At 54.8% G+C, this 23,772-nt stretch overlaps 1 protein-coding gene across 1 annotated transcript in view; it reads right to left on the bottom strand.

Annotated features, from left to right (window-relative positions):
• CACNA1B (calcium voltage-gated channel subunit alpha1 B) overlaps positions 1-23,772 on the bottom strand; it is a 198,695-nt gene that overhangs the window by 120,397 nt on the left and 54,526 nt on the right. Inside the window, exons 9-14 of the mRNA XM_040460282.1 lie at positions 21,667-21,770; positions 18,517-18,632; positions 17,773-17,829; positions 16,612-16,704; positions 8,342-8,551; positions 3,756-3,868 (exon numbers count right to left, since the gene is read on the bottom strand). Of these exons, the coding sequence (XP_040316216.1) occupies positions 3,756-3,868; positions 8,342-8,551; positions 16,612-16,704; positions 17,773-17,829; positions 18,517-18,632; positions 21,667-21,770 (693 nt within the window). The remainder of the gene's footprint in view (positions 1-3,755; positions 3,869-8,341; positions 8,552-16,611; positions 16,705-17,772; positions 17,830-18,516; positions 18,633-21,666; positions 21,771-23,772) is intronic.

Here is a 23,772-nt window from a genome sequence, read left to right as displayed (position 1 = left end):
CAGCCTCCAGATGTTTGTCTGGGGCTGGTGAGCACCGTTTCCAAGCTACATTCTTATTGCCAGTCTTCCAGCACTTCTGTCTTCCCTTAACCCTCAGAATTTGTTCCCATTCGTTCTTGATGCAGGTGGCCCCTGAGATGGCCCACAGTGATTCCCCACTACTTGGTGTCTCCCCCAACCTTGAATATCCTTGTCCCCTCAAGGGTGGGTTGGACCTAGTGATGCACTTTGAGCAAAGACAATGTGACAGAAGTGACGGGCTGTCACCTCTGAGATTCGGTTCCAAAGACTGGCTTCCTTCTCCATGCTCTCAGCTCTGCTGCGGGCAGCCAGCTGCCGTGTTGTGGGACATGAGGAGAGGCCCCCGTGACCAGGAACTGAGGCCTGGAGGCCATGAGCGAGAGCTTAGGCATGAGCTCCCAGCCTCCAAAGAGCCTGTGGTGACTGCAGCCTCGTGGCAGAGTGACAGCCGGGGGGCCCCAGTCAAGTGGCACCTGACTCCCGACCCACCGGGAGTCGGTGACTCCCGACCCACCAAGGTGAGAGATAACAAGCGTTTGTTGTTTTAAGCCACTAAGCTTTGGGGCGACTTGTTACACACCGAGAAAAACCAATACGCGTTTTGGAGACAGAAGCGGAGCACACTCTACAATAAGCCCTACGATGTGGGCGGGGTTTTGGAGCCAGAGAATGGGCCCCGAGCAGCACATCAGCGAGAGCCCACAGCGCCCTCAACACACTACCCACGGGTCCTGGACAGCGAGGGAGTGTGAACGCTTCACATAGGTGTCTGGGGGACAGCGAGGACATCGGCAAGAAACTACAGGGAGCCCTGCTGTGCACTGCCAGGAAGTTCGGCCACACGGTCGCCCGCGGTTATGTTGAGAGACGAAAGCGAGCCATGTGAACCAGGAGGCCTCCGAGGTGTCTGCAGGTGCTGCCGGGGTCTTCTTGCTGCACAGTCAGGGTGGGAAGAGAGAGACGCAGAGGGAAGTGCCGTCCTCCAGGACGTGCCCGCTTTGGAAATGCTCCCCTATCTCCAGACAGCAAATAGTGCCACATTAGGAAACGGCACAGTGCAAAGAAACAGCCAGGGCAGGGGCACGACTGTGACACTGCGGGAGCCTGAGAGCCCCGTCCAGTCCCATGCGAAGCCCCACGGAGATAGAGGTGAACCTCGCACGTCAGCCCACTGAGCAGCAAGCCTTCCAGGGCCCAAATGTGCCCCGGTCTCAGTCCGCTCAGCACGGGCACCCAGTGGGGAAGGGCCGATCGCTAGCGTAGGGACAGCTTTTGTCAAATGGGGTGAATTCCGGGAAGACTCATGACATACACACGATGCTCTGAGAAGACTTAGTTATGCAGGAACATCACCAGCTTGGGTTGAAAGAAACGGAGACAGTACAAGACAAAAAATAGGCCTTTGGATTCCCAAAATTCTACTGGTAGGAAGCAGGCTGAGAGAACTGTCTAGCTGAAAACATATGTTATCTTTTCTGGAACAAGAAAGGTGACACAGAGGCTAAAACAAAAAGCCCAAGGGGCTTCCTAGCCCTTAAGAACTTATCCTGGTGTCTCCAAACTTTCCCAGCAGGATTCCAGAACTGCTATGGGCCAGGGACTCCCTGTGCACCCTGCTGTCCCCTCTGAACATGACTGTCTACGGCAGGTACCCAAGTCCATCCCACCACCATGTGGGTGATACCCCGTCTCTTTAGTTCACCAGATCCACGGGTGGAGAGGGACCGAGCAGCTGTCCTTGAGGAGCCACCCTGGCCTGATTTGGCCGATGAGGCCCTAGACTCTGAGCTGGCGCCATGATGGGATGTGGCTGGGGAAGCAGGAGGAGGTGGCTGTATCTGCACTAGGAAAGATAGAATCACTGGGAGCCAGATGGTGGACTGTGGCAGGCAGCCTCTAAGATGGCCCCCAGTGACACTTGCCTCCTGGGTTTCACGTCCCTGGGTAATATCCCCCACCCCTGTTAAATGTGGGCTGGGCCAAGGGACCCACTCCTAACAAATAAAATACGGCAAAACTGATGGGTCATCTCTCTGAGACTGGGTTCCTGTGTTTCCCGTCTTGGGTACTCTCAGTCTCTCTGTCAGGTCACAAGCTGCCGCGTCGTCAGGACACTCAAGCAGCATCGGGAGACATTCATGAGACCGAGATTGAGGCCTGACACCAACCATGTGAGCGAGCTTGGAGGCCGGTCGTCCGAGTCCTGTCCTATCAACAGCCAGGTGATGAGCCTAAATGCAAATTCTCCAGTCCTCATCCAGGCTTGAAATGACCGCATCCCAGCTGTCAGCGGGACTGTGACCTCCTTGAGAGACCCTGGGCCACAGGCAGTCAGTCAAGCCAGACCTGGACTCCTGATCTGGAAAACTGTGACCCAGCAGACACGCTATATGCTGCTAAACTTTGGAATAATCTGTTAGCTTATGTGTAAGTCATTCCGTGTCCTGGGACCCAGTTAGTTCAAACCAGAAGACACAAACACATTTACAAGTTTAAGGACAAGTTTAAGGGTTCTCTGAAAGCTCTTCAGCTCTTTGGATCTCCTCTGCCCTATTATGCACTACAGCCTTTCCCTGTAACTAAGAAGGCAAAGGACAAGAAGGCGCGTCTCAGAAACGCAGGTGTCCATGTCTCAAAGCACGCCCTGGGCAGCCACCACCCCTCCTTCCCCACAGAGATCAGGCAGCCTTGCGTGGTGTAAACCCGCTGCTCCAGGGCCAGAACTCCTGGGTCCACGCTGCCTCCCGCACAAAGTAGCTGGGCAGCCTTGGGCCAAGCACACCACCTCTCCAGTTACTCATCTACAAAGTGGGAGTCCTTGCGAAGGTTTAACAAAGCCGTGGACACAATGTTCCATCAACTCCACTGACAGAAAAAGTCAAAGTCACACTGAATTTTCAAGTTGAAGTTTTACTTCTGCCTACGTTTAGGGCCCCCCCCCCCCCCCCCTGCCAGCTCCTGAGAACTCTGCAGAGGTGTGAGTGAGCCTGCCTCGCTCGGGGAGGGCATTGCCACATCTCACTGACAACCTCTAGTGGCTCAGAACGCCTCCCTGGGCTCTGGGCTCAGCACCAGAGAGGTGTCCACATGCTCTGCTGGCCTGGGAAGGCCTGTGCCACTTCCTGGGCTCTGTCCCAGTGAGTCTTGGGAACACCTGCCTTTGAAACTTCCCTGACCTACAGAGATTGGTGAAGGGACCCAGGCCGGGCCCACGAGGAGGGCTGGACCATCATGGCTTGTCAGTCCTCCCCTGAACCATGTGCCAAGCTGCCCACAGCCAGATCTGTAGGACAGTAAAGACTCAGGATCACAGTCCCCTTGAGCTCTGTTGGGGACACTGAGCCCTCCATGGGACAGCAGCACATTTAAAAGACTGCTGTACCAGGCACACAGAGGGTCACAGCACCTTCAGTGATCTTAAGATCCTACAGACAGGGTCGGGGATGGGAAGCAGGATGTCGTACAGGTGGGGAATAGACTGTGGCTGGAACCCCCATAAGTCAGGGCCCGAAAAGGACAGGCCTCCCCTCTGTCAAAGGCCCCTCACCGTCTATAGGAAGCCTTTTTGACCCACACAGGGTCACAGTACCCTCAACCACCTGGGCCCTGCTGCACAGACCCCAGCTCACACTGGGTACAGCTTAGTGGGAGGGGGCCGTGTGCACTCTCAAGCAAGGATACAGCTAGACCCTCCTGGACCCCTAGCCGGCATCTCTCGTGAGGATCTTACTCACCCCAAAGTCGAAGCAGTTGAATGAGGACCGGAAGTAGCTTCTGGGCCCCAGGCCATACATCTTCAGGGACATCTCTGTGAGGAAGAGACCCAGGAAAACAAACTCTGCAAAGTCTAGGAGAAGCCGGAGAAGAGGGGGATTAGCTCTCAGCCTCTTCCCACCTGGCTCCAGCCCAGACTGGAGGACAAGACCTCTGGGCCTTTCCAGGATTGAGCCCTGCAGGCCTGGTCTGTGGCCCCTGAGCTCAGAAATCTCAGCCCAGGACAGGAATAACAAATAGATTGGGATTGGAAGGGGCACAAAGAGATGCTTCTTTCACTTTGAAATAGGATGCGTGCCCAGTGTCTATAGCACACAAAGACAGCCTCCACAAGAGGAGAGATCCTGGGATGGGGCTCAGGAGTGAGTTCTAGGGCCACACAGTACTCCCCAGAGGGTCCCCATGGAGAAGCTGGATGCCTTCAGGCTTGCTCCCCACCCCATGTTCTAATCACAGTGGAGCCCCTCAGCCTCCTCATCAGAATCACCCTGTCTTTCCGGAAAGATTTTCCCGACACCTCCCTCAGGGTCCCTGCGTCATCTTATTTGGTTTTAACTTTGTTCATGCGCTCACCTACCACCTGAGCATCCCCAGGCCTGGCCAGCATGAGGCTCCCAGGAGGCACCAACGCTTGCTGGGGGCCTGGAGGATGTCACCCCCTCAGTCTCTGAGTCCCACAGAGGCTCCCATGGGTGGCGCACCTTCCTTCAGGCTGGGCCCCACTGCAGCAGCAGCAAGCAGGGCCCGCCCCGGCCCAGGAGTCCCGCCACCAGCTCTGCTGACCTTTAAGGCCCACACTGGCAATGAGGGCCATGCTGAGAATCCCAGGCACACAGACAAGACACAACTCCTAACCCAGCCTGAGCAACAGGCAGTGTCAGAGCAATAAGCAACAGGCAGTCAGGAAGCTCCACAAGGCCACAGACAAGAGATGCAGCCCAGCCAGGCTCTGCCACTGGCCAAACCAATAATTCCAGACGGCAGAACAAGATCACTGTCTTTGATCTTCCTCCCCAAGTGCAGTCACTGGAGAGTGACCAGCCCAGCATTCCTGGGGCCTCTGGCATCCAGACTGGTTGGGAGACTGGACCTCAAGCAGCTCTTGATAAAACACAACCGAAGACGGGACCACACACCTCCTGCCTATGGGCACTGGCATCTGCTCTCCTCCACAGCTCTCTGCCAAGTGCTACACTATACAGCCCCAGATGCCTCAGTCAGGGCCAGATGGGCAACAGCCCAGACTCTGGAGGAGCAGAGATACCGGCCCCACTGCCCGTAGAGAGATACGCAATGGCCCGCATGGCCCGCATGGCCCGAGGTTTCAGGTAGGGAACCACCTTCCATGGCTTGAGTACATGGGTAATCAGCTCCTGTAAGCAACTCACCACAAGAAGCGTGGCCTCTGAAGCCAGCCAAAAAATCCCCAAGGCACCCCAGCCAGGCACGGGATGAGTAATGAGAAGGCAAAGCTGACCCCCTGGAGAAGCCAAGAAGCCAGTGTCACAGGTGTGGATGCCCGCTGACCTAAGCAGAAGAACCCACCTCAGCCAGGCCTGAATGACTGACGCCTGGTCCTGGCTGTGCAGAGCTGCAGGTGTGAGGGGCGGTCGGGAGCTACCCTGCCCCCAAGTCCAGCTCGGAATACCACAGCAACCTGCAAAGATCCAAGGCCACCGAGCCCCAGAGCCCCTCCACAAGGGTCACAAAGGCACCTGCCCCTGCCCCTGACCCTGCCCCTGCCCCTTGGGGCACCCCACACAAAGAGGTCAGGGCCTGGAAGAAGAGGCCACAGAGATGGGACTTCCAGCTGCCCACACGACAGACCTTGGAGCTACAGCTGCCCAGGCACTGATCTTGCTCCCAGCAGACCCAAGTGAGGGCACTGCAAGGAACTTGCACGGAACCTGACAAATGGCGAGGCTTTTTCAGAGAAAGGGAGCAACTGGGCACAGAAACCCCCAACGTCCTGCTTGCCCTTTCGCTCGCCTGAGGAGCAGACCCACCGACTTCATATGCTCAGCCTCTGCTCTGAGGCCAAGAAAGGGTGTTCAGCCGTTCACTCCAGAATCATTCATTCAACTAACAGGCACTGGTGCTGCTTTGAGCTTGCAGTGGAGACAGAGTTAACCCCTCTCTCCAGGAGTTCACACCACAAAGGGGAGCAGAGGCAGAGAATTTGAACAGTGTTCTATGTCATAATAAGAGGACAGTGTGCTGGGACAACAGAGGGACATTGGAGAGGGAGGTCAAGAGGGTCTTGTGAGACCAGGGGGCTCACAGGATGACAAAGCCCAACAGCCAGCTACAGAGTTGAGCATGGCAGGACCTCCTTCCCTCCTCACCATTCAAGCCTCAGTCTCGGGGGTCCTGGTGGTACACCAGGGGTGGCTCCTGAGTGGACCGACAGCCAAGGTGCACAGAACCCACGCTCTTCAGGGTAGCTCGTTTCAGGCCAGAGCCCCCTAGGGAGCTTCAATGGAGCTAGTCCTGGTGGGGACCCCCTCTACCTCTGCTTTGCCTCTTGCAAGACCTGCCCTACCTGGCTGGGTCAGCCTTCCTCAGCGCCAGCCCAGCCACCAAGAACAGAGTGCAGGGCACTGAGCAGAGGTGTGCAGACCCTAGCATACCCCCACTGCTCCCGCCAGCCATTTTCCCTAGGTAAAGCCAAGGGACTCAGAAACTCCCAGGGAGCCACAGAGAAGGCAAAGCAGCAAGGGGGAAGATTCTCGGCCAGGGATGCCTGTGGCCTGGACCAGCACCTGGACACTCTCAGCCCTGTGCTCCTGCACAGCAGATACACGATCAGGCCGTGATGGCTGCCTCCTGCCCACGCGGGTGGCAAATCCCACAACACTGACTAGGCACCACCAGCTTCTTCCATGGGAAAGAAAGGCCTGGCTAAGAAGACCCAGGGAACAGCTGCACTGCTGGCCAAGTTAAGAGGAAGCCCCATCTCCCTGGGTCCCTACCCAACCCCCAAGGGTGAGGAAACTTCATCCTGAGGTGATACCAAGGGCAATACTGACCTCAGTCCCAAGCAAAGTCCCAAGACACCAAACTACAGGCCCCAGGATACATGAATTAGGGGCCACAGCGGGCAGTTCCATGCACACAAACTGCTTCTTTTTCTTTTTTTTTCTTTTTTTTTTTTTTTAATTTATTTTGGAGAGAGAGAGAGAGGAAGGGAAAGGGGCAGAGGAACAGAGAGAGAATCTTAAGCAGGCTCCACACGTAGCACAGAACCCAACTTGGGACTCAGTCTCATGACCGTGAGATCATGACCTGAGCCAAAATCAAGAGTCTGACGCTTAACCGACTGGGCCGCCCAGGCGCCTCCACAAACTGCATCTGAACTTCACTCCCGGGGACCTGGCCCAGACTGTCTGCTGGAAGCTCACGGGGCCCCCTGTGCTTCTGCTGCCTCTGTGCTCTTCCCCATTACACAACAGGAGAGTTCAGTACAAGTTTGGGAAACTATAGCCTAGTGTCCCACCCCAACAGCCACCCCCACCCATACTTTCAAGTGGCCTGTGGAGCCATCAGAGTCTAGAGCTCGTAAGAACCCTTCCAGAACTGCCCAAGCTCCTGCTTAAAACTGACCGGCCTCGGTGGTCTGAAAGAGGGGAATGTGGCTGCTGCACCAGGGGCCAGGAGGGATCCAGGAGGGTTCTTCTCTGGGAAAAAGACCCCACCTCAGGGTGGCTTCAGGCATACAGGGCTCCCGTGGCAAGAGCAAGGCCCTTGTGGAAGCCCCAAACAGGCCCTGTGTCCAGATCAGCCCCAGATACCAGGCAGGGTGGGAGCCAGGGAACAAGAAGGTGGGGGCTCTAACCGGAAGATAGAAACCACTGGAGAGTCTTCATCTTTAGGGCCCGTGAGAGGTGAGACGACAGACGGAGACTAGGCTCCCCGTGGCCTGCAGAGCCCTAGGGTATGAGGGGTTGGTCCTGGAAGGTCAGCCCTGGTCCCTGGAGAGGGGCAAAGGGCCTCAACCACCCCAGCCACCTTCCTCCTTTACTCCTTGGAACAGTAGCCAGGGCCAGGTAGTCATGACTCAGACTCACGGTCTGTCCGTAGGCCCACAGGTAAGTCAGCCTTGGTCACAGACACACTCAGAGGCAAAAAGCAAAAAGCAAAATGAAAACAGCCAAAAGGGCCCTAGAAGCCCGGACTCTCTCCTCAGGAGTCCAAGGAGCGAGCTGCAGCCTCACGCCAGATTGGAACGAGGGGCCAAGTGCCCTGTTCCGTGGGTCTGAAGCCCTCCCAAGGGAGGACACAGGGCCATCCGCCCATCACACCGACCTCCCCCCAGGGTGCCCTGGACCCTCACCATTGCCCACCACACTGACAGAGGAGCTAGGCCTCCTGGAACCTGGGATGGGGAGCTCAGGCCCCGGCAGATGCCCTTGGGGGCACTTTGGTCTGTGCAGGGGTCCTACCCAGGGCATTCCAAGGCAAAAGGCCGTGAACCAGGATTTCCAGGCTGCAGACCAGAGGTGGTTCGGGAAGAGGTGAGGGGGAGGCCCAGGCTGCAGCTACGTACACAGCGCCGTGGTGAGCCGCTGCGGCTGGTTGTAGTGAACCATGGCCACGCACAGCGTATTCAGGGCCACCACGCACAGCACCACCCAGTAGAAGCTCTGTGCCTTCACCATGCGGCGGATGAAGAACCGGAACATCTTCTCCTTCCTACGGAAGTATGACGAACTCTCTGTCTTCCCGCTCTTGAGGCTGGCGCGGGCGAAGGGGGACCCTGGGGGAACAAGGAGCTCACTGAGGACACACAGAGACCACCAGACCCCCAGACACGCTCTCCTTCCATGGATGTGTGCCCCACGGACGCAGCCTCGAGGACACGCTTCCCCTCCCATCTCAAACTTGTATCTCCCGCAGGAAAACATCTTCAAGGACACCTGCCCCAGCCCAGACCTAGCCAGAGGCCCCGGTTCTGATCACAGACACCATGGGTCAGACCCGGTGTGCTACCGACATTGAGCTAATTACCCCTGCGCCGCACCCGCCTGCACCAGGTCCGGACCCCACCCCCATTTCACAGATGGGGGAACCGAGAGCCTTGGTGGTCTCCATGGTTACCAGGCTCCAGATGGCCCCCAGCACCCCTCAGCCACCTTCCAGCAGCGCAGCCCCAATGCCCCCAGGCCATCCCAACCCCTCCGGGGGCCTCACGGAGCCATGCAGCATCTGGCCCTCCCTCCTGCTTCAACTCAGGGACCAACAACCACCGGTTACCTATTTTTAAGTACCCTGGAACACAGTCAAGCTCCTTGGTTTGCGTCTGGTCCACGGCTGCTGTTCTGGTACAGAGGCAGAGTGAGTGTGTATGGCCCACAAAGCCCAACAAACTCTCCGGAACATTTGCACACAAAGCTGTCATGGCTTTCCCCCATTTCCACACACACACCACCTCTGCTGTGCCGCGACCTAAGCATGAAATGCTTCCCACTGCTGGTCTCTTTCCACAGTTGGCTGCTTCTCGGCTCCACGTCTGGACTTTGATGTCACCTCCACAGAACACCCTTCTCTGGGCACCCCATCTGAAATCAGCTCCCCAACAATAATCACAACCGCGTACCAGCTGCCCCAGTATTGGCTTATTGACCTGTTCTGCACCCAGCTCCCAGACCAGGCTGCAATCGCTGCGAGGACAGGCCCACAGGCTTTCGCCTCAAAGCCCATGCACCCCTTGATGAGCAAGTGAGCAGTCTTCGTGGGCGCTTAGAGGCCGTGAGTGTGCATGTGTGCAGGGTCTGGCTGTGTCTCTGCAGTGCATCAGGTTCTCTTAGTTTTTGCAATAAGGGCCTGGGCACGTGTGAGCCTCCGATTGTTCAAAACCAGTCAGCTTGGGCATGGAGTCCCCGGGGAAGGGTATGGAGCGTGTGTTGGTCATGTGATGTTCTATATATTTGCGCATGTGTGTGTGCACACCCAGACCCTCAGCAGCACACTAACAGCATTATTAGGCTAGTGTTTTCTTGGATTCACTCAAATGAAGACAGGCCCTGAGGCCTCTGGAGACTTGTCTACAAACTGAGCGGTGGCATCAGGATGGGAGATGCTGTCACACGCAGCCCCAGACTCAGATGGAAGGGTCCACAGGCCAGGACCCATCAGCCAGCCTTTCAAGAAACCTCACAGGGCCCTTGTGGCAAATTCTTGGCACTCCGGATGCCACACCCCACCCAGACCATTGAAGGCCACTGCTCTATCACAGCCTCCTGGATAAGCCAGGACACAGCCTCCCAGTCCATTTCCAGACACTACACACCAGCCGTTGCCAATTAGTCAGAGATAGCTCATTCAACAAAACCTCTTGGCCAGCCTCACTGAGGGCTGCAAAGTGCCAAGGCCACAACCAGACACACCCGCTCCTTCCTCAAAAGCAGCAACAGGGCACGGAGGGAGGAAGGCAAGAGTAGTACAGACATGGAGAGACCTACACACAGGCAGAGCCACGCACAGAACTGTCCAGAGACCCACACAGGCAGATTCCCCCACCACTTCTTGAGTCGTTTAGAAGCAAAGTCACACACACACACACACACACACACACACACTGCACAGCACGCATCAACACCCTGAGCATCTCATTCTTGAAGACACTCCTATGAACACACACAGGGCAACTCTGGGAAGGAGGGTAATGGGACGCGTGACTTGTGTGAACTGCTCTGTGCACACACATGTGGCCAGTGAGACAAGCAGCAAGTTCTCCAGGGGAGGGGCCATGGCCCCCACCTCCTGGCTCACTGGACCATGCCCAGCAAGAACCAATGAGCCCTTAACCATGCAAAAGCTTCATAGGAATGCTTCCTTGTCATAACTCCTGGCCCCCCTCATCCTGCACCTGTGCCCACATGCAGACAACCACATACATCTTCACTCATCAAAGGAATACCCACAAAGCGGTTTCCACAGCCACGTGTGCACAAAACCACAGATCCCCAGTTGGCTCTTGAAGCCCACCCATCCCTCCTCTAACACACAGTCCAAGGGACAGGGCAGGGAGCAGAAGCCCTAGCACTCTGGACATGAGGGACTGCCTTTCAGTTCCTAGGGAACCCTGGCAGCACCCAGGACAGAGACCAGCCAGCCTCTCATTTGGTCAGGGAACAGGGACAACCAGGCCACCACTATAAAGGGCATGCTGTGCCTCAGGGAATTCTGGGCCCTGGGTCTCTGAAGACAAGGGCACAGGCCCCGGAAGACAGTATTCTCAGCAAGAAGCTACCACCGTGTGCTCAGGTCAGCTCTGGACAGTGACTCCAGCCCAGGTCTTTGGTAAAAGCAGGGGTCTGCAGTGAGCACGGACACATGCCAAATCCAGAATCATAGCTCTGGGAGGGGAAAAGCATGAGAGACGAGGCTGCTTCTCTTCTGCATTTCCACGTTTAGCTTCATCAACACATATTCTTTATAACCAAAAGGCTTATTTCAAGGAACAAGAATCCGATCTCGTCAAGCTAGGGGAAATCGAGAATTAAATTAACCTGCAAGTGACGTCACAGTTAAGCACTCGTGTGAACAATGCGTGACCACATACAATGTCTGCCCGTCATGCCCCAAAGGGAGTTCACTGTTAATAAAAAGTCTACGCCAGCCCTGCCTAACAGCCATTCCTTCCACAAACATGTACAGAGTTTTCGCTCCAGGCCCTGAGTGGCAGAGAGAAGACAGAATGACTAGGCTCTGTTCTCGCCCTTGGTGAGCCCACCAGAGGCCAGTGAAGGGACACAGGAGAAACGGCTTTGCTGTTGCATTCACCAACACGGGGTAATGAAGGTGAGGTTCAACAACAAGCCATGAAAACACAAACCCCCATCACCCCTGCCCCAGGCACAGGGCCTTATACACGCCACACAGCCTGGAGAGTCCTCACTGGAAAATAGGAAACGGCGGGGGCGGGGGGGCGGGCGGGCGCCTGGGTGGCTCAGTCGGTTAAGCGGCCGACTTCGGCTCAGGTCATGATCTCACGGTCCGTGAGTTCGAGCCCCGCGTCGGGCTCTGTGCTGACAGCTCAGAGCCTGGAGCCTGTTTCAGATTCTGTGTCTCCCTCTCTCTGACCCTCCCCTGTTCATGCTCTGTCTCTCTCTGTCTCAAAAAAATAAATAAACGTTAAAAAAAAAAAAATTAAAAAAAAAAAAAAAGAAAGAAAATAGGAAACAGGGAACCTGGACCTCGCAGGCCATGTAGGAGTCAGGGCAACAACACGGGGCCTGGCACCTGGGCTCAGTCAACAGCAGCAGTGACAGCGGATGGAGGGGTGACAAGCCCAGCACGTAAGACACAGCCATCCTCAGCACACAGGGAAGGACAAAGGGGGTGCTGGGCACCAGGAGACCCATGGCTTCTTCCACCCTGTGAAGCCCCACGCCCAAACCTGCTGAGGCCTGAGGCCTGAGGCCTGAGGCACGTGATCCTTCGGCCCTGCAAGACACCCAGGAGCAGAAATCGGGAGAATCCCAAGGACTTGTGTGCGGCACCAAACCAATCACAATAAAAGTAAAAGAGAGAAACTTCTTGGAGAAAAAATAAAATCCCCTTCAGCAGATGAAAGGAAAGGAGGTTCACTCTTAAAGCCCAGACGAGTAGCGTGGAGGGTGCAGCACAAGTGGGTTTTAACCGAGGGGAGAAACCTCGAGGGGCAGAGCACGGACGACGGGGAGTCGGGACACAAAACGAGCACGGCGAGGAGACGAAGTCATTGCACACATGGAAAGAAGAAGCCTCGGTGAAGGAAGGCCTGAGCCCACAGGCGGAAAAGTCCACCAGGCCTGGTGCTGGGCAGAGAAGGAACTTCTGACCCAGGACGAGAGTTCCAGCCCCCCGAGGCTACATCTGCACAGGGAAAGAAGGGGACAGGGCGATACCACAGAGCAGCAGGAGGAGCCATTAAACAGGCCTCCCTCACAAGGGTCCCCCCCACACACATGCCTCGGGGAAGCAGGCCAAGCACAGGACAGAGAGGAAGCAGAGACAGGTCTATGGGGTAGTGGCTGGAGGACGGCTGAAAGCAAACCCACCTCTGGGAATGTGCTAAGCAGCTGGGGTGACCACGGGACTAATGACAGCCTAGGGCTACAAACACCAAAGTTCTCTAAACCAGGAGTTGGCAAGGAGAAGAGGAAAACACTGCAAAGGTCACATCTTCTTGACCTTCGGGGCCAATAGGGGCAGAGAGGTGGCAAATACAGCAATTTCCTCACGGAAATGATGCATCTCAGTGGTAAGGATGGTAAAAATAAATAAATAAGTAAAAATAAAAAACAGGCTAAAATAGTAAAGAAGCATGGTTCTAATTATGAGAGCAGGGGAGGGGAGATGGCTGTTTGTGGGTTAGAAGAGTGAGAAATTTGTGGGGAGCGAAGCAGATTCCCAGACACCTTTTGAGAGTGAAGAAAAGAAACCACGATGGAAAAGCCCATAAAAGGAGGCCATCACAGCAAAGCCGTATGCAGGGGCGGGGCACAGCCTTCAGTGCCTTTGCGGGTAAAGAAGAAAGGAAAAAGAAACAGTTACACATTTTCAGAAATTAGGAAAGCAATAATATGTAAATCAAAATACTATACAAAGATAATAAAAATACAAAAGAAAGTAATGACATTTAAAACAAAAAGAAAATAGAAGAAAAGAAATCTAAACCAGGGTTATTTTAAATGATCATTAATACATATTCACCCCACACAATCCAAATTAATAAAACAGAAGGCAAAGATAAACGTTCCAACAACCACCTGCAAAAGCAGAGTCAGCAGGATGTAAGCCGGCTTCAAGGGCCTAAACACCCTCATAGCGACTGTGCGACGTCTCCCGCCCGACCGCCTGACCGCCAGACCCCCACATACAGGTGCTACCTGACACCCCCACTGGCCCTCCAGCTGCTCCCCAGACTCTGGGAGTCCGCCCCCAGCGCCCCTCCTTGAGTCACATGGGCGCCCCGAGTCCTCTGACGCCCACATCCAGCTGGCCGGCAAATCCTGTGTGTTTGTCTTCAGAATGTATCCAGAATCTGGCCACTGCACACCTCCACGGCAGCCACTGCCGGTTGGATCCCTACAGTGGCCTCTAAATGGGCCCGCATCTGGCCCTCCTGTACTTGAGGATCTCTTGCGCCCCAACTGGAGCAGGACAGCGACTCTGCTCTGCAAACCCACCAGCAGCCACAGTCCTTGCTGGGCCCCGCCCTCTGCGACCCTAACCCTAACCCTGTGGCACTGCTCCCCTGAAACCCACAGCGCTCCACTCCAGCCACACTGGCCTCCCAGACAGTCCCCACAAGTGCCACACTCCTTCTGGCCTCAGGATCCTCTCACGTGTTGCCTGGATGTTCCCTTCCATGGGCCTGACTTCCTCACTTCCTTCAGCTTTTACTCAAGAGCGACCTTTCCAGGGAGGCCTTCTGCGGCCTTTCTCTTTAAAACTCCAAAATCCCCGAACCCTCCAAGCCCCCGCCCTTCTCGATTTTTTCCTTTTCCAGAGGTGGCACTGACATGCTGTGTGTTCTTCCTATTCTACTGCCCGTGGTCTGATGCCACAGCCGGGCTAGAAAAAGCAGAAGATGAAGGGGCCTCATCATTTTGTTCAGTGCTATAGCCCCGGAGCCGTGAGCAGTTACTTGCACGTCAGGGGCACTTGATAAATATCTGCTGAGTGAATGAACAAAAGGCTGAATACAGGAGACATGAAAAGAACTGTAAGAGAAACTACAGGCAACTCTACAGAAACGAGTTTGAAATGCTGAGAAAATGTAAGATTTCCTCGTAAGGCATAATTTATAAAATTGGTCCTGGTTCTTTTTATTTCTTTACTAGATGGGTTCACAGTTTTATCTTTACCCTTGAAGAACGGGTACTTTAGGTGTTGCTTAAATTATTTTAAACTGTAGACTTTAAAAAATCAGAATAAAAACTCTAAGTAAAATAGGAATAAAGGGGACTATTTAAATACAACATTCATGTGATAAATTTGTAAAAACTGTAACAAAACTCAGACCCACAACACACATCAGTCTCTTATTAACTAGCAAACACAAACCACCCAACGGAAAAATGGACGGGTATATGAAGACTCACCAAAACCCAAATTCAAATCAGAAGCAAACATTTTTTAAAAGGAGCTCAAAATCGTTAGTAATGAGTGAAATGAGAACGACAGCTCCAAGGAAACATCATCAACTTGGCGTCAAGGTAAAGTCGAAAGAAGCTACGGCATGTAACTGGAGGGGGGGGGGGGGCACGTCTAGCAGGCGACGCGGTGCCCAGCTCCCAGAAATCTGCCTGCAGGGACAGAAGCACTGGAAAGGAAGGACGGTTGCTTATAGGGTTCTGTTCCGTGGCGCTGCTCATGATGAAGATAAAACAACCTAAAAATAAATGCATGGCCGTCAACGGAGAGCCCCTGAACAATTAGAGTGAATCCATACTGTGCAACACCATGCAGCCACTGACAAGACAGCATTAGAACTACACTGCAGAGGGGAGTGGTCTCCAGAGGGTATAGAAAAATTTGTATGAAAGCCTATCTGTAACATGAATAGATCCCAAAACTCTACATGTGTGTATGTGTGCATGTCTACATGCATGTGTGTGTGATACAAATGTGTATTATATCTGATATGTGTGGAGGAACAGGGATAAATCCCAAGCTACTGACAGGGGTTTACTGGGCTGTGTGGGGAAAAAAAGACAGACAAGATAGATGATAGACAGACACACAGATACCTAGATTGATTGAATTATAGATAGATGATTGACAGATGATAGATTGATAGATACACAGATTACTGACAGATGATACATAGATACTTAGATGACAGACACATCGATTGATGGATGGATAGATAGAGACACACAGAGACAGACTGACTGACAGATAAATACACAAGTAACTTTCATCAAAGAGTTGTCTCATAGTCTGGAGCCTGCTTCTGATTCTGTGTCTCCTTTTTTCTGTTCCTCCCCTGCTCTCACTCTGTCTGCATGTCTCTCTAAGATAAATGCACATTTAAATTTAAAAAAAAAAAAAAGAGTTGTGTCATAAATGCAAATAAATGCAACCACATAATGAGAAGCAGACCTCGGACTCGGGCCTGCTCACGGACAGCTGGAGACCAAGTCCGCCTGCAACCCCTTGACTTGGTGCCTCAGTGAGAAGCTCACTGCCATGCAGGCCTGTCTCCAACCACCAAGGTGGAGGCCCTTGGCTCAGCCCTCTTCTGCTGCAGAATGCACAGTAACAGGGCATTTGGTGGGAAAAGGCCTGGGCACTTCTGGTACCAGACTGAGGAAGGGAACTAAAAGAGCTGTGTGATAAAGCAACCACAATCTCTCTTCTACCATTTGAGAAGAAGGGGATGAAGCCAGAGGCCCCAGGAGCGTGGAAGACAGACAGGGGCTGGGAAGAGAGACGGCCAGAACCTTTCAGTCGCTACGGTCAGTAACACACACGTAGCCCTTCAGCTACGGGGTGCGGCCCGAGGCTCTGTGTCCACGTTGGGGGTGGTAGAGCCGAGAGCAGCCGGGGCTGCACCGATGGGAAAGGGCAGGAAGCGCTGGGCAAACACACCGCTCACTCCACTGCCTGCACGGGGTGGGGGGTGGAAATGCTGAGCACGCAGCAGAGGGCAGAGGGCACTGTACCTCCTGCCATCAGGGTGGACGCAGGAGTGTGAGCGGTAGGGAAGGAAGGGAAGGAGGGTGGCCCCAGAGGGCTGGGGGGCCCAGGGGACAGGCCGGAAGCTAGGGGAATTCCTGTACCCACTCACAGGACAGGCCAGGAGGAACCAAAGAGACTCACCAACAGCACAGAGGTCTGCAAACCGGTCCTCCCCCTCCTCGGCATGGATCAGGTCATTCCGGCTCTTCTTGGTGGCTGCTCTCTTCAACACTGCTTTAAACAGGGGAGGGGGAGGGGACTGCCTCAGGGCGGGGGTGCATCTCAGCCGAGCCTGCGACCATCTTCCTGGGGATCTCCTATCCTGGCCCCTGTGGGCCCCTCTCAGTCTTCAGAGCACAGGGGACAAGGAATCGTGAGGGGAGTGCCACTTCCCCTTTTCTCCACGATGATGTCAGTGGGGAAGGCCTGGCTACCAGGGGAGACCAGGAGACGTCTGTAAGGACAAGGCCAGGACCGTGGCCCGCTGCCAAGCAGCCCGCTCTGGGGCCAGAGAGATCAGTCAGGTCTGCAGAGGGGCCAGCACAGACATGCACAGAGCCCCAGATGTGGGTCCAGCTGAGGCCGCAGGGGACACAGCCAAGCTCTCTGGCCCTCTCCTCAGCAGTGGGTGTGAAAACAGGACGACTGTCCTGCCACTGGGACTGCGCTAGCAGCCAGGCCAGTAACCATGGCCACTCTGGCCCTAGCGGCCCCAGGCTGTGCTAAGAGGCTTTCCGTGGCAATCTGGGAGCCACGTCACCCTGAGCTCTAGACACAGATACAACTTGGTTTAGACCTGAACTTTAAAAGCTTCTAGAAGCAGCATAGTCCAATAGAACTTTCTATAATGATGGAAACGATCTACATCTGTGCTGACCAGTACAGTAGCCTCTAGCCCCATATGTCTATTGAACGCTTGAGATGTGGTGGGTGAGCCTGAGGAACAGGACTTTCACTTTTACTTCACTGCAGTGGACTTACACATGAGCTTACACAGTCACATGTAAAGCGTCGTGTTGGAGAACACAGCTCTCGGGTCCATACCGTGAGCACAGACTCCTCTGAGCCCCCGGGGCGATGCCTCGGCAGGTGTGCTACCTAAGCCCACCGCCAGCTACCTCCACTCGGGTCCACGGCACGCAACTGCCCGGGAGCATGCGGCGACCTCCAGAACGGGTCCGCCCAGGACCCCGGGGAAGGTGGCGGCCGTGCAGCTGCCGGCACAACAACTGCAGACGGCACCACACATGCAAGCATGCGCACGCGGCTCGCGGGCACGGAGTGCTAACAGTGGTCACCTACCATCCAGAGGGGACTTCTCCTCCGCATTCTTGTCCTCCTCAGCCAGCATGACTTCCTCTGCGAGTGAGACACAGCCTCAGCTGGGAGCCTCCCTGCCCCGCCCCCGCCCCTGCCCAGGGCTCAGTCCCCAGGAACCCGGCAGAGTAAAGGATGCGCCTCTGCTCCTGGACCCGCCTTCTCACCCTGATGACTCCAGAAGGCCGTGGGGCTCACGGCCGAGCTTTTCCTACTGAGACAGACACCCTTTATGTGTCCCCCACACGGTGCCCCACGAGGGGGGCCTGGCCTGTTCACATCACCCTCCCTTGAGGGCAGCCACCCCACTAGGTGAGTTCCTGGCCGAAGAGGCGCGCTTCAGGAGGCACAGCAGGCGCCCCATATGCAGGAAAGAATGCTGGCCTGGGGCGGGGGCGGGGGAGGGAGGGAGGCAGTCGGAAACCCCAGGCTTGACAAAGCCCAGAGCCAGGGCGCAGAACACACTCAGGTCAAGGGAAGGGTGCTTGAGTCTGACAGGCAGAAACTAGCTCTAGGCTAGGCCATGCCAGAAGCCTCCATTAAAAAGGCCAGTGTCTCCAGGGCCATATGGCTGCCCTGTGTCAGGACCCCGGGCCAGCTGGAGAATCCACTTCCAACGCCTCAGCTCTCCTCGGCTCTCCAGGCTGGTCTCGTCCGGCCCAGGACTGGGGCTCCAGCGGCACTGACAGAGGACAGGCCAGGAGCAAGGCAGCAGCCCCTGGTTCTCACCAGCCTTGAAGATCCATTCCAGGTACCCATTGAGCTCCCGCTCAATCTGCTGCTGCCGGCGGAGCTTCAGGAAGGCCCGGCGGTTCTCGACCCTCTCACGCTCCTTGGCAAACTCTCTGCATTGTGCAGGGTCCACAAAAGTAAGCAGATCAGGTGAGTGTGAGCACATTCGCCCGCCCCATGGGTGTGCAGACGCAGAGGCAAAGGGACCCAGGAAGAGGCTGGGACATGACATGCAGGTCACAGGCCGCCCTCCCAGGGAGCCTCACCACCACGGCCTCTTCCAACCCGAGCCCTCGGAGGGCCCAGGTGAACCCTCCTTCCTCAGACTCCTCCAGCACACAGGGACAGCACCGCAGTCCCTAGAGGGGGCTCCAGAGGGCAGGGACAATGCCACACCCCCTGCCCAGAGCAGGCCAAAGCACACCCCTCCCTCTGAGTGCCAGGCCCTGTCACCTGCCATCCTACGAAGAGCTCCTGGGCAAGAATTGCCCAAGAGGACTTACACTTTGTTTTTTCTGTTGGTTCAGACCCAGAGCCCTTACTAGGAGGGGATGGACAGACAGGAACAGGGCAAGAAGGGACCGGATAGGGCAAGCCAGAGACAAAAGGAAAACATTCTACAGCCCATGCAAGCCACCTCGGACAAACCTCTGAGGTCTGAGATGACCAGGAGAGAGGTTTCTGCTCTCCTTACCCCTCAGCAGCCCAGCCCCAGGCTCCCAGCCAAGCTTGCAGCCTCACCCCACCAGAAGGAGGCCATTCACACACAGGCACACAGGCACCCAGCGTACAGCCTTGCAAGCCTCTCAGCTCCGGCCTGGGGCAGGATCCAGGTCCCCAAAGGGCAGGCGGGCACAGCCACACAGCAAAATAGCAATGTCTAGTCTCAGGTGAGTAGTTGTTCCTCCTCCAAGAGAAGCAGCTTGGTGCAGTGAACCTGGCAGGCCTGACTCCTGGCACACAGCCACAGCGGGAGAGAGAGCTCAGCTCTGGCCAGCACTGACCCAAACTCATGGCCAGTGTCCACCAGGGCCTGAGCTGTGGCCATCCTGGGAATGAGAGGAGCCAGCTCCTGCCTGGACCTCCCATCCCTCCCAAACCCTGAACTCGCAGGAATATCGGCGTCCTCTCCTCCTCCTCCCCCCCTCTCCCTTGGCCACGATGAAGGTAGGAGGGCCTGGGGTGCAGGGGTAGGGCAGTAACAACACTGCTTGAGTCAGTGTCAGAGCCACCAGTGAAAACTTGCTGCAGCAACCTAGGCCCAGCACACAGCAGCCACTTCTCAGATGGTAGCCAGCAGTAGGGCCTGCCTTCCTCAGGCATCAGTTCTAACTGCTAAGAAAAGCCACGAGAGGATTCACTGATCCTGCTCCTCTGGGAAGAAGAACGCGAGGCTGGTTGGCTCCAAGCCGGCTAATCCAGCAGCACGTGCCCAGACGTGGACTGGGCCCTGCAGGGCGAGCTTTCCCCAGGCCAGGCTGTACCAGTGGCATCTAACCACTGCTTCCATGGGCCCCACATGCTGTGCACTGACTGCTGGCTTTAGGGGCGCTGCCATCTCCAAGAAGAACCTGAAAGAGAACCCTGGGGTCCCTCTGCTTAGCCTGGATGACTGAGAGAGGACTCAGCTGAGACTAATAAGGAAAACCATCTCATATCATCCCATTCCCAGAGGCCAGGATGCTCACAGTGGGGAGAAGGGCCACACAGTCACAAAGTTCATGGCCCTGCTCAGTGAGAGGCCACACAGCCCCAATCCCCGAACTCTTCCTGCACGTTCTCCAGGGTAAGCTGCACAAAAAGCCAGACTGAGCAGGCTGCTCTCCCAACTCACCATGAACCCACTCATGTTCCTACCAGCCCCCACTGCGCACTGTCCTCAGCACAGAGCCCACGCTCCACACAAGCCTGCCGTCTGCCAGCTCAGCACCCTCTCCCCTCCACACCTTCTGGTTCCAGCTTTGAGCATCCCTGCACCCCTCTGTACCTCTGGGCCTCCACCCCAGCTCTTTTCTGCCTGGGAGACCTTCCTCCCTCCTTCATGGAGTTCATTCCTGGTCCCCCTTTGGGTCTCACTGGAAATGCCCCTTCCCTAGGTGGCTTCTCTGAGCTCCGGGCCTCCCCTGGCCTCCCCACCAACCCCGTCGAGCTCCGACCATGCAATCCCCTCACTAGACTACAAGTTCTACATCCATTCCCCGTGCTGTGGGCTTGCCTGTCCTATGCAAGTGCTTGAAAAGACATGCTAGTGACATATCCCTCAGGATAGGACCGAGGCCAAGGACACATTCCAGAGCCAGAGCACGCAGGCCTTGGCCCCTAACCACTGCCCTCTCAATGGCTGTTCCTTTCCCGGCCAGTAAGATAGCTGCCTCTTGGGTCCACCAGCCTCTCCCCCGGCCTCCCTCAGGAACCCTGGGCCTGAGCAGGAACCTTCAGGGTGGGCAGGGAGGAGTTGTTCTCGAGTCTTATAGGAGATATGACACCAAGGTAGGGGCAGAGAGCAGGCCAGGCCTTCCCAACACAGGTTCCTCAGCCTGGTAGAAGGACAGGAGCCTTAAACACCAGCCCCATCTGTGCCCCTAAGCACAAAGCATTTCTGTAGCTATTGGTCCATATCACAGGAGGGTACCGTGTGCCACATCTCACTGCAATGTGGAGTCAGGAAGCACTTTTCTTCAGGAAGGACTCCTAGCCCCACCCTCCCTTGCTCTCTACTGGAGGAGTTCAGCACAGAAAGGTGTCTGGAGAGGAGGAGCAAGCCAGGGGTCAAGGCTATGCTGGAGAGCCTGGTGACCACTCTAGCCAGGATACAGGGCTGCTCCATCACTCTCCACTCCCAGAAACCCCACCACAGACCCAGCTGAGATGCAGCAGCAGCCCCTCCCCCATCATCAGAGCCAGGTGAAGGCCAAGGGTGGGACAGACGTAAGGAGGCCAGGGCCAGATGACGGTCAAGGCAGAGGTCAGGATGGCAGCACAAAGGAAAGGCTGGCCAGAGCTCAGTATGCTGGGAGTGACCACCACAGAGGGTGGCCATGAGGCCTTTCCCATGTCACACAGGCCCATATCTGACCCCACCATCTGTCCCCTTAGCCTGAGAACACGGAGGGGCAGGTGGCACCCAAGCCCATTGCGGCCTCTTACCCTGAGAGCACACCCAACACCAGGTTGAGCATGAAGAAGGAGCCGATGATGATGAGAGGGATGAAGTAGAGCCAGTTCCAGGTGTTGCCGGCTGCATCATTTGTCTGGAAGCAAGGGGGAGATGAGGAGAAACAGGTGGACAAGACACATAGCCCTGGCTACAGAAGTGCCCCTGGCCCTACCTCGAACACCTGGCATGGCCTAGGCAGGGAGAGTTCAGGTGGTGGGAGGTCCAGACAGGGGGAGTCCGGGAAGGACCCACATCAGACTTGCCTGCCTTTGCCCCACAGAGCTTTCACGGGAACTGCAGCTCTCAAAAGACCAAGGACACTTAGCACTACTGATCACTGCCCAGCAATGCCGAAAAGCCAAGGAGTAGTTCCAGGGAGCCCAAGGGTCCCAGGATACCTTGAAGGCTGCATGCCAGCCTCTGCTTGGACAACTCCCTTATTCTTCCCAGGCTGCTGGACATACCAGTCAGCTCCAAAGACATTTCTCCTGAATGGAGCCCACGGGCCCTAGGCTCAAGTCTGATCTTCTGTCTGTAGCAGCTTTCGCAGCAGCTCAGAGGCAGTGAGCCACATGCCACATTTCCCCCTGATGGAGAGCAAGTCCACAAGTCCCCAGGGAACAGTCCTTACCATGTGCCTGGTTTAAGCCACAAGCCAGCACTCAGGCATAATCTAAAAACTGAATGCAAAGAAGGACATCTCTCCTAGACCTTTTGACTTTTATAGCCTTGGTCTCATAACACAGTACCAAAAGTGTCCAGTTTTCAACTGAAACTCATTTGCCATGCCAAGAACCAGGGAAAGCACAAACTGTATGGAAAAAAAGATCGATCAATTTTCAATAGATGCTGTGATGGTTAATTTTATGTGTCAACCTTGACTGGGCCATGGGGTCCCTAGATATTCAGTCAAACATTATTCCGGGTGTTTCTGTAAATGTGTTTGGGAGGAGATTAACATTTTAATTGATAGAGTAAAGCAGATTGCCTTCCATAATGTGGTGGACCTCATCCAATCAGTTGAAGGTCTGAAGAGAACAAAAAGACCAACCCTCCTCCAAGTAAAAGGGAATTCTCTAGTAGACTGCCTTCAGACTTCATCTGCACCATTGGCTCTACTGGGTTTCCACCTGCTGGGTGTCAGACTGGAATTGTACCACCATCTCTCCTGGGTCTTGAACCTGCCAGCTCAAACTGCAGATTTGGACTTGCCAGCCTTCATAATCACAAGAGCCAATTCCCAATTAAAAATTAATCAATCTTTCTCTCTTCACATATATCTGTATACACACATACATACACATCCTACTGGTTCTATATTTCTGGAGAACTCTGACTGATACAGATTGCCAACACTAAGATGACAGAGACAATAAAAGTACCTGACAAATATTTTAAAGCAGCTATTATAAAAATACTTCAGAGAACAATCATGGGCACACTCGAAACACACTCAAAAACAGAAAGTCTCAACAAAAAAATAGTGTCAGCAAACAAGTAGAAGATATAAAGAAGAACCAAATGGAAAACTTAGAACTGAAAACAACAATAATCAAAATTAAAATATAAATGGAAGGCATAACAACAGAATAGAGCAGACAGGGGAAAGAATAAGTGAAGAGTAAAAAAGAGAAACAGAAGTTACCCAGTCTGATAAACAGAAAGAAACCAGACTTCAAAAACAAACAAGAAGGGGCACCTGGTGGCTCAGTCGGTTGGGCATCCGACTTCGGCTCAGGTCATAATCTCACGGTTCTTGAGTTCAAGCCCCGCATCAGGCTCTGTGCTAATATCTCAGAGCCCGGAGCCGGATTTGGATTCTGTGTCTCCCTCTCTCCCTGCCCCTCCTCCACTCACTCTGTCTCTCTCTCTCTCTCAAAAATAAATAAACATTAAAAAAAATTAAAAGAAAAAAAAAAACAGAACAGAGCCTAAAGAACCTGTGGGACTGTAACAACAGACCTAATGTTCATGTCATCAGAGGAGCAAAATACAGGAGTGTCCAGTACGCTGGTAGTGACCACCATGCATTCACTGAGGCTGAAAAGTGTTCAAAAAAACAACACCTGAAAACTTCTTTCTTAAATTTGTCAAGA

Source organism: Herpailurus yagouaroundi, unplaced genomic scaffold (genome assembly GCF_014898765.1).
Source record: "Herpailurus yagouaroundi ecotype Mexico unplaced genomic scaffold, PumYag 249, whole genome shotgun sequence".
Lineage (NCBI taxonomy): Eukaryota > Metazoa > Chordata > Mammalia > Carnivora > Felidae > Herpailurus > Herpailurus yagouaroundi.
This window is presented reverse-complemented; position numbering and strand designations above follow the sequence as displayed.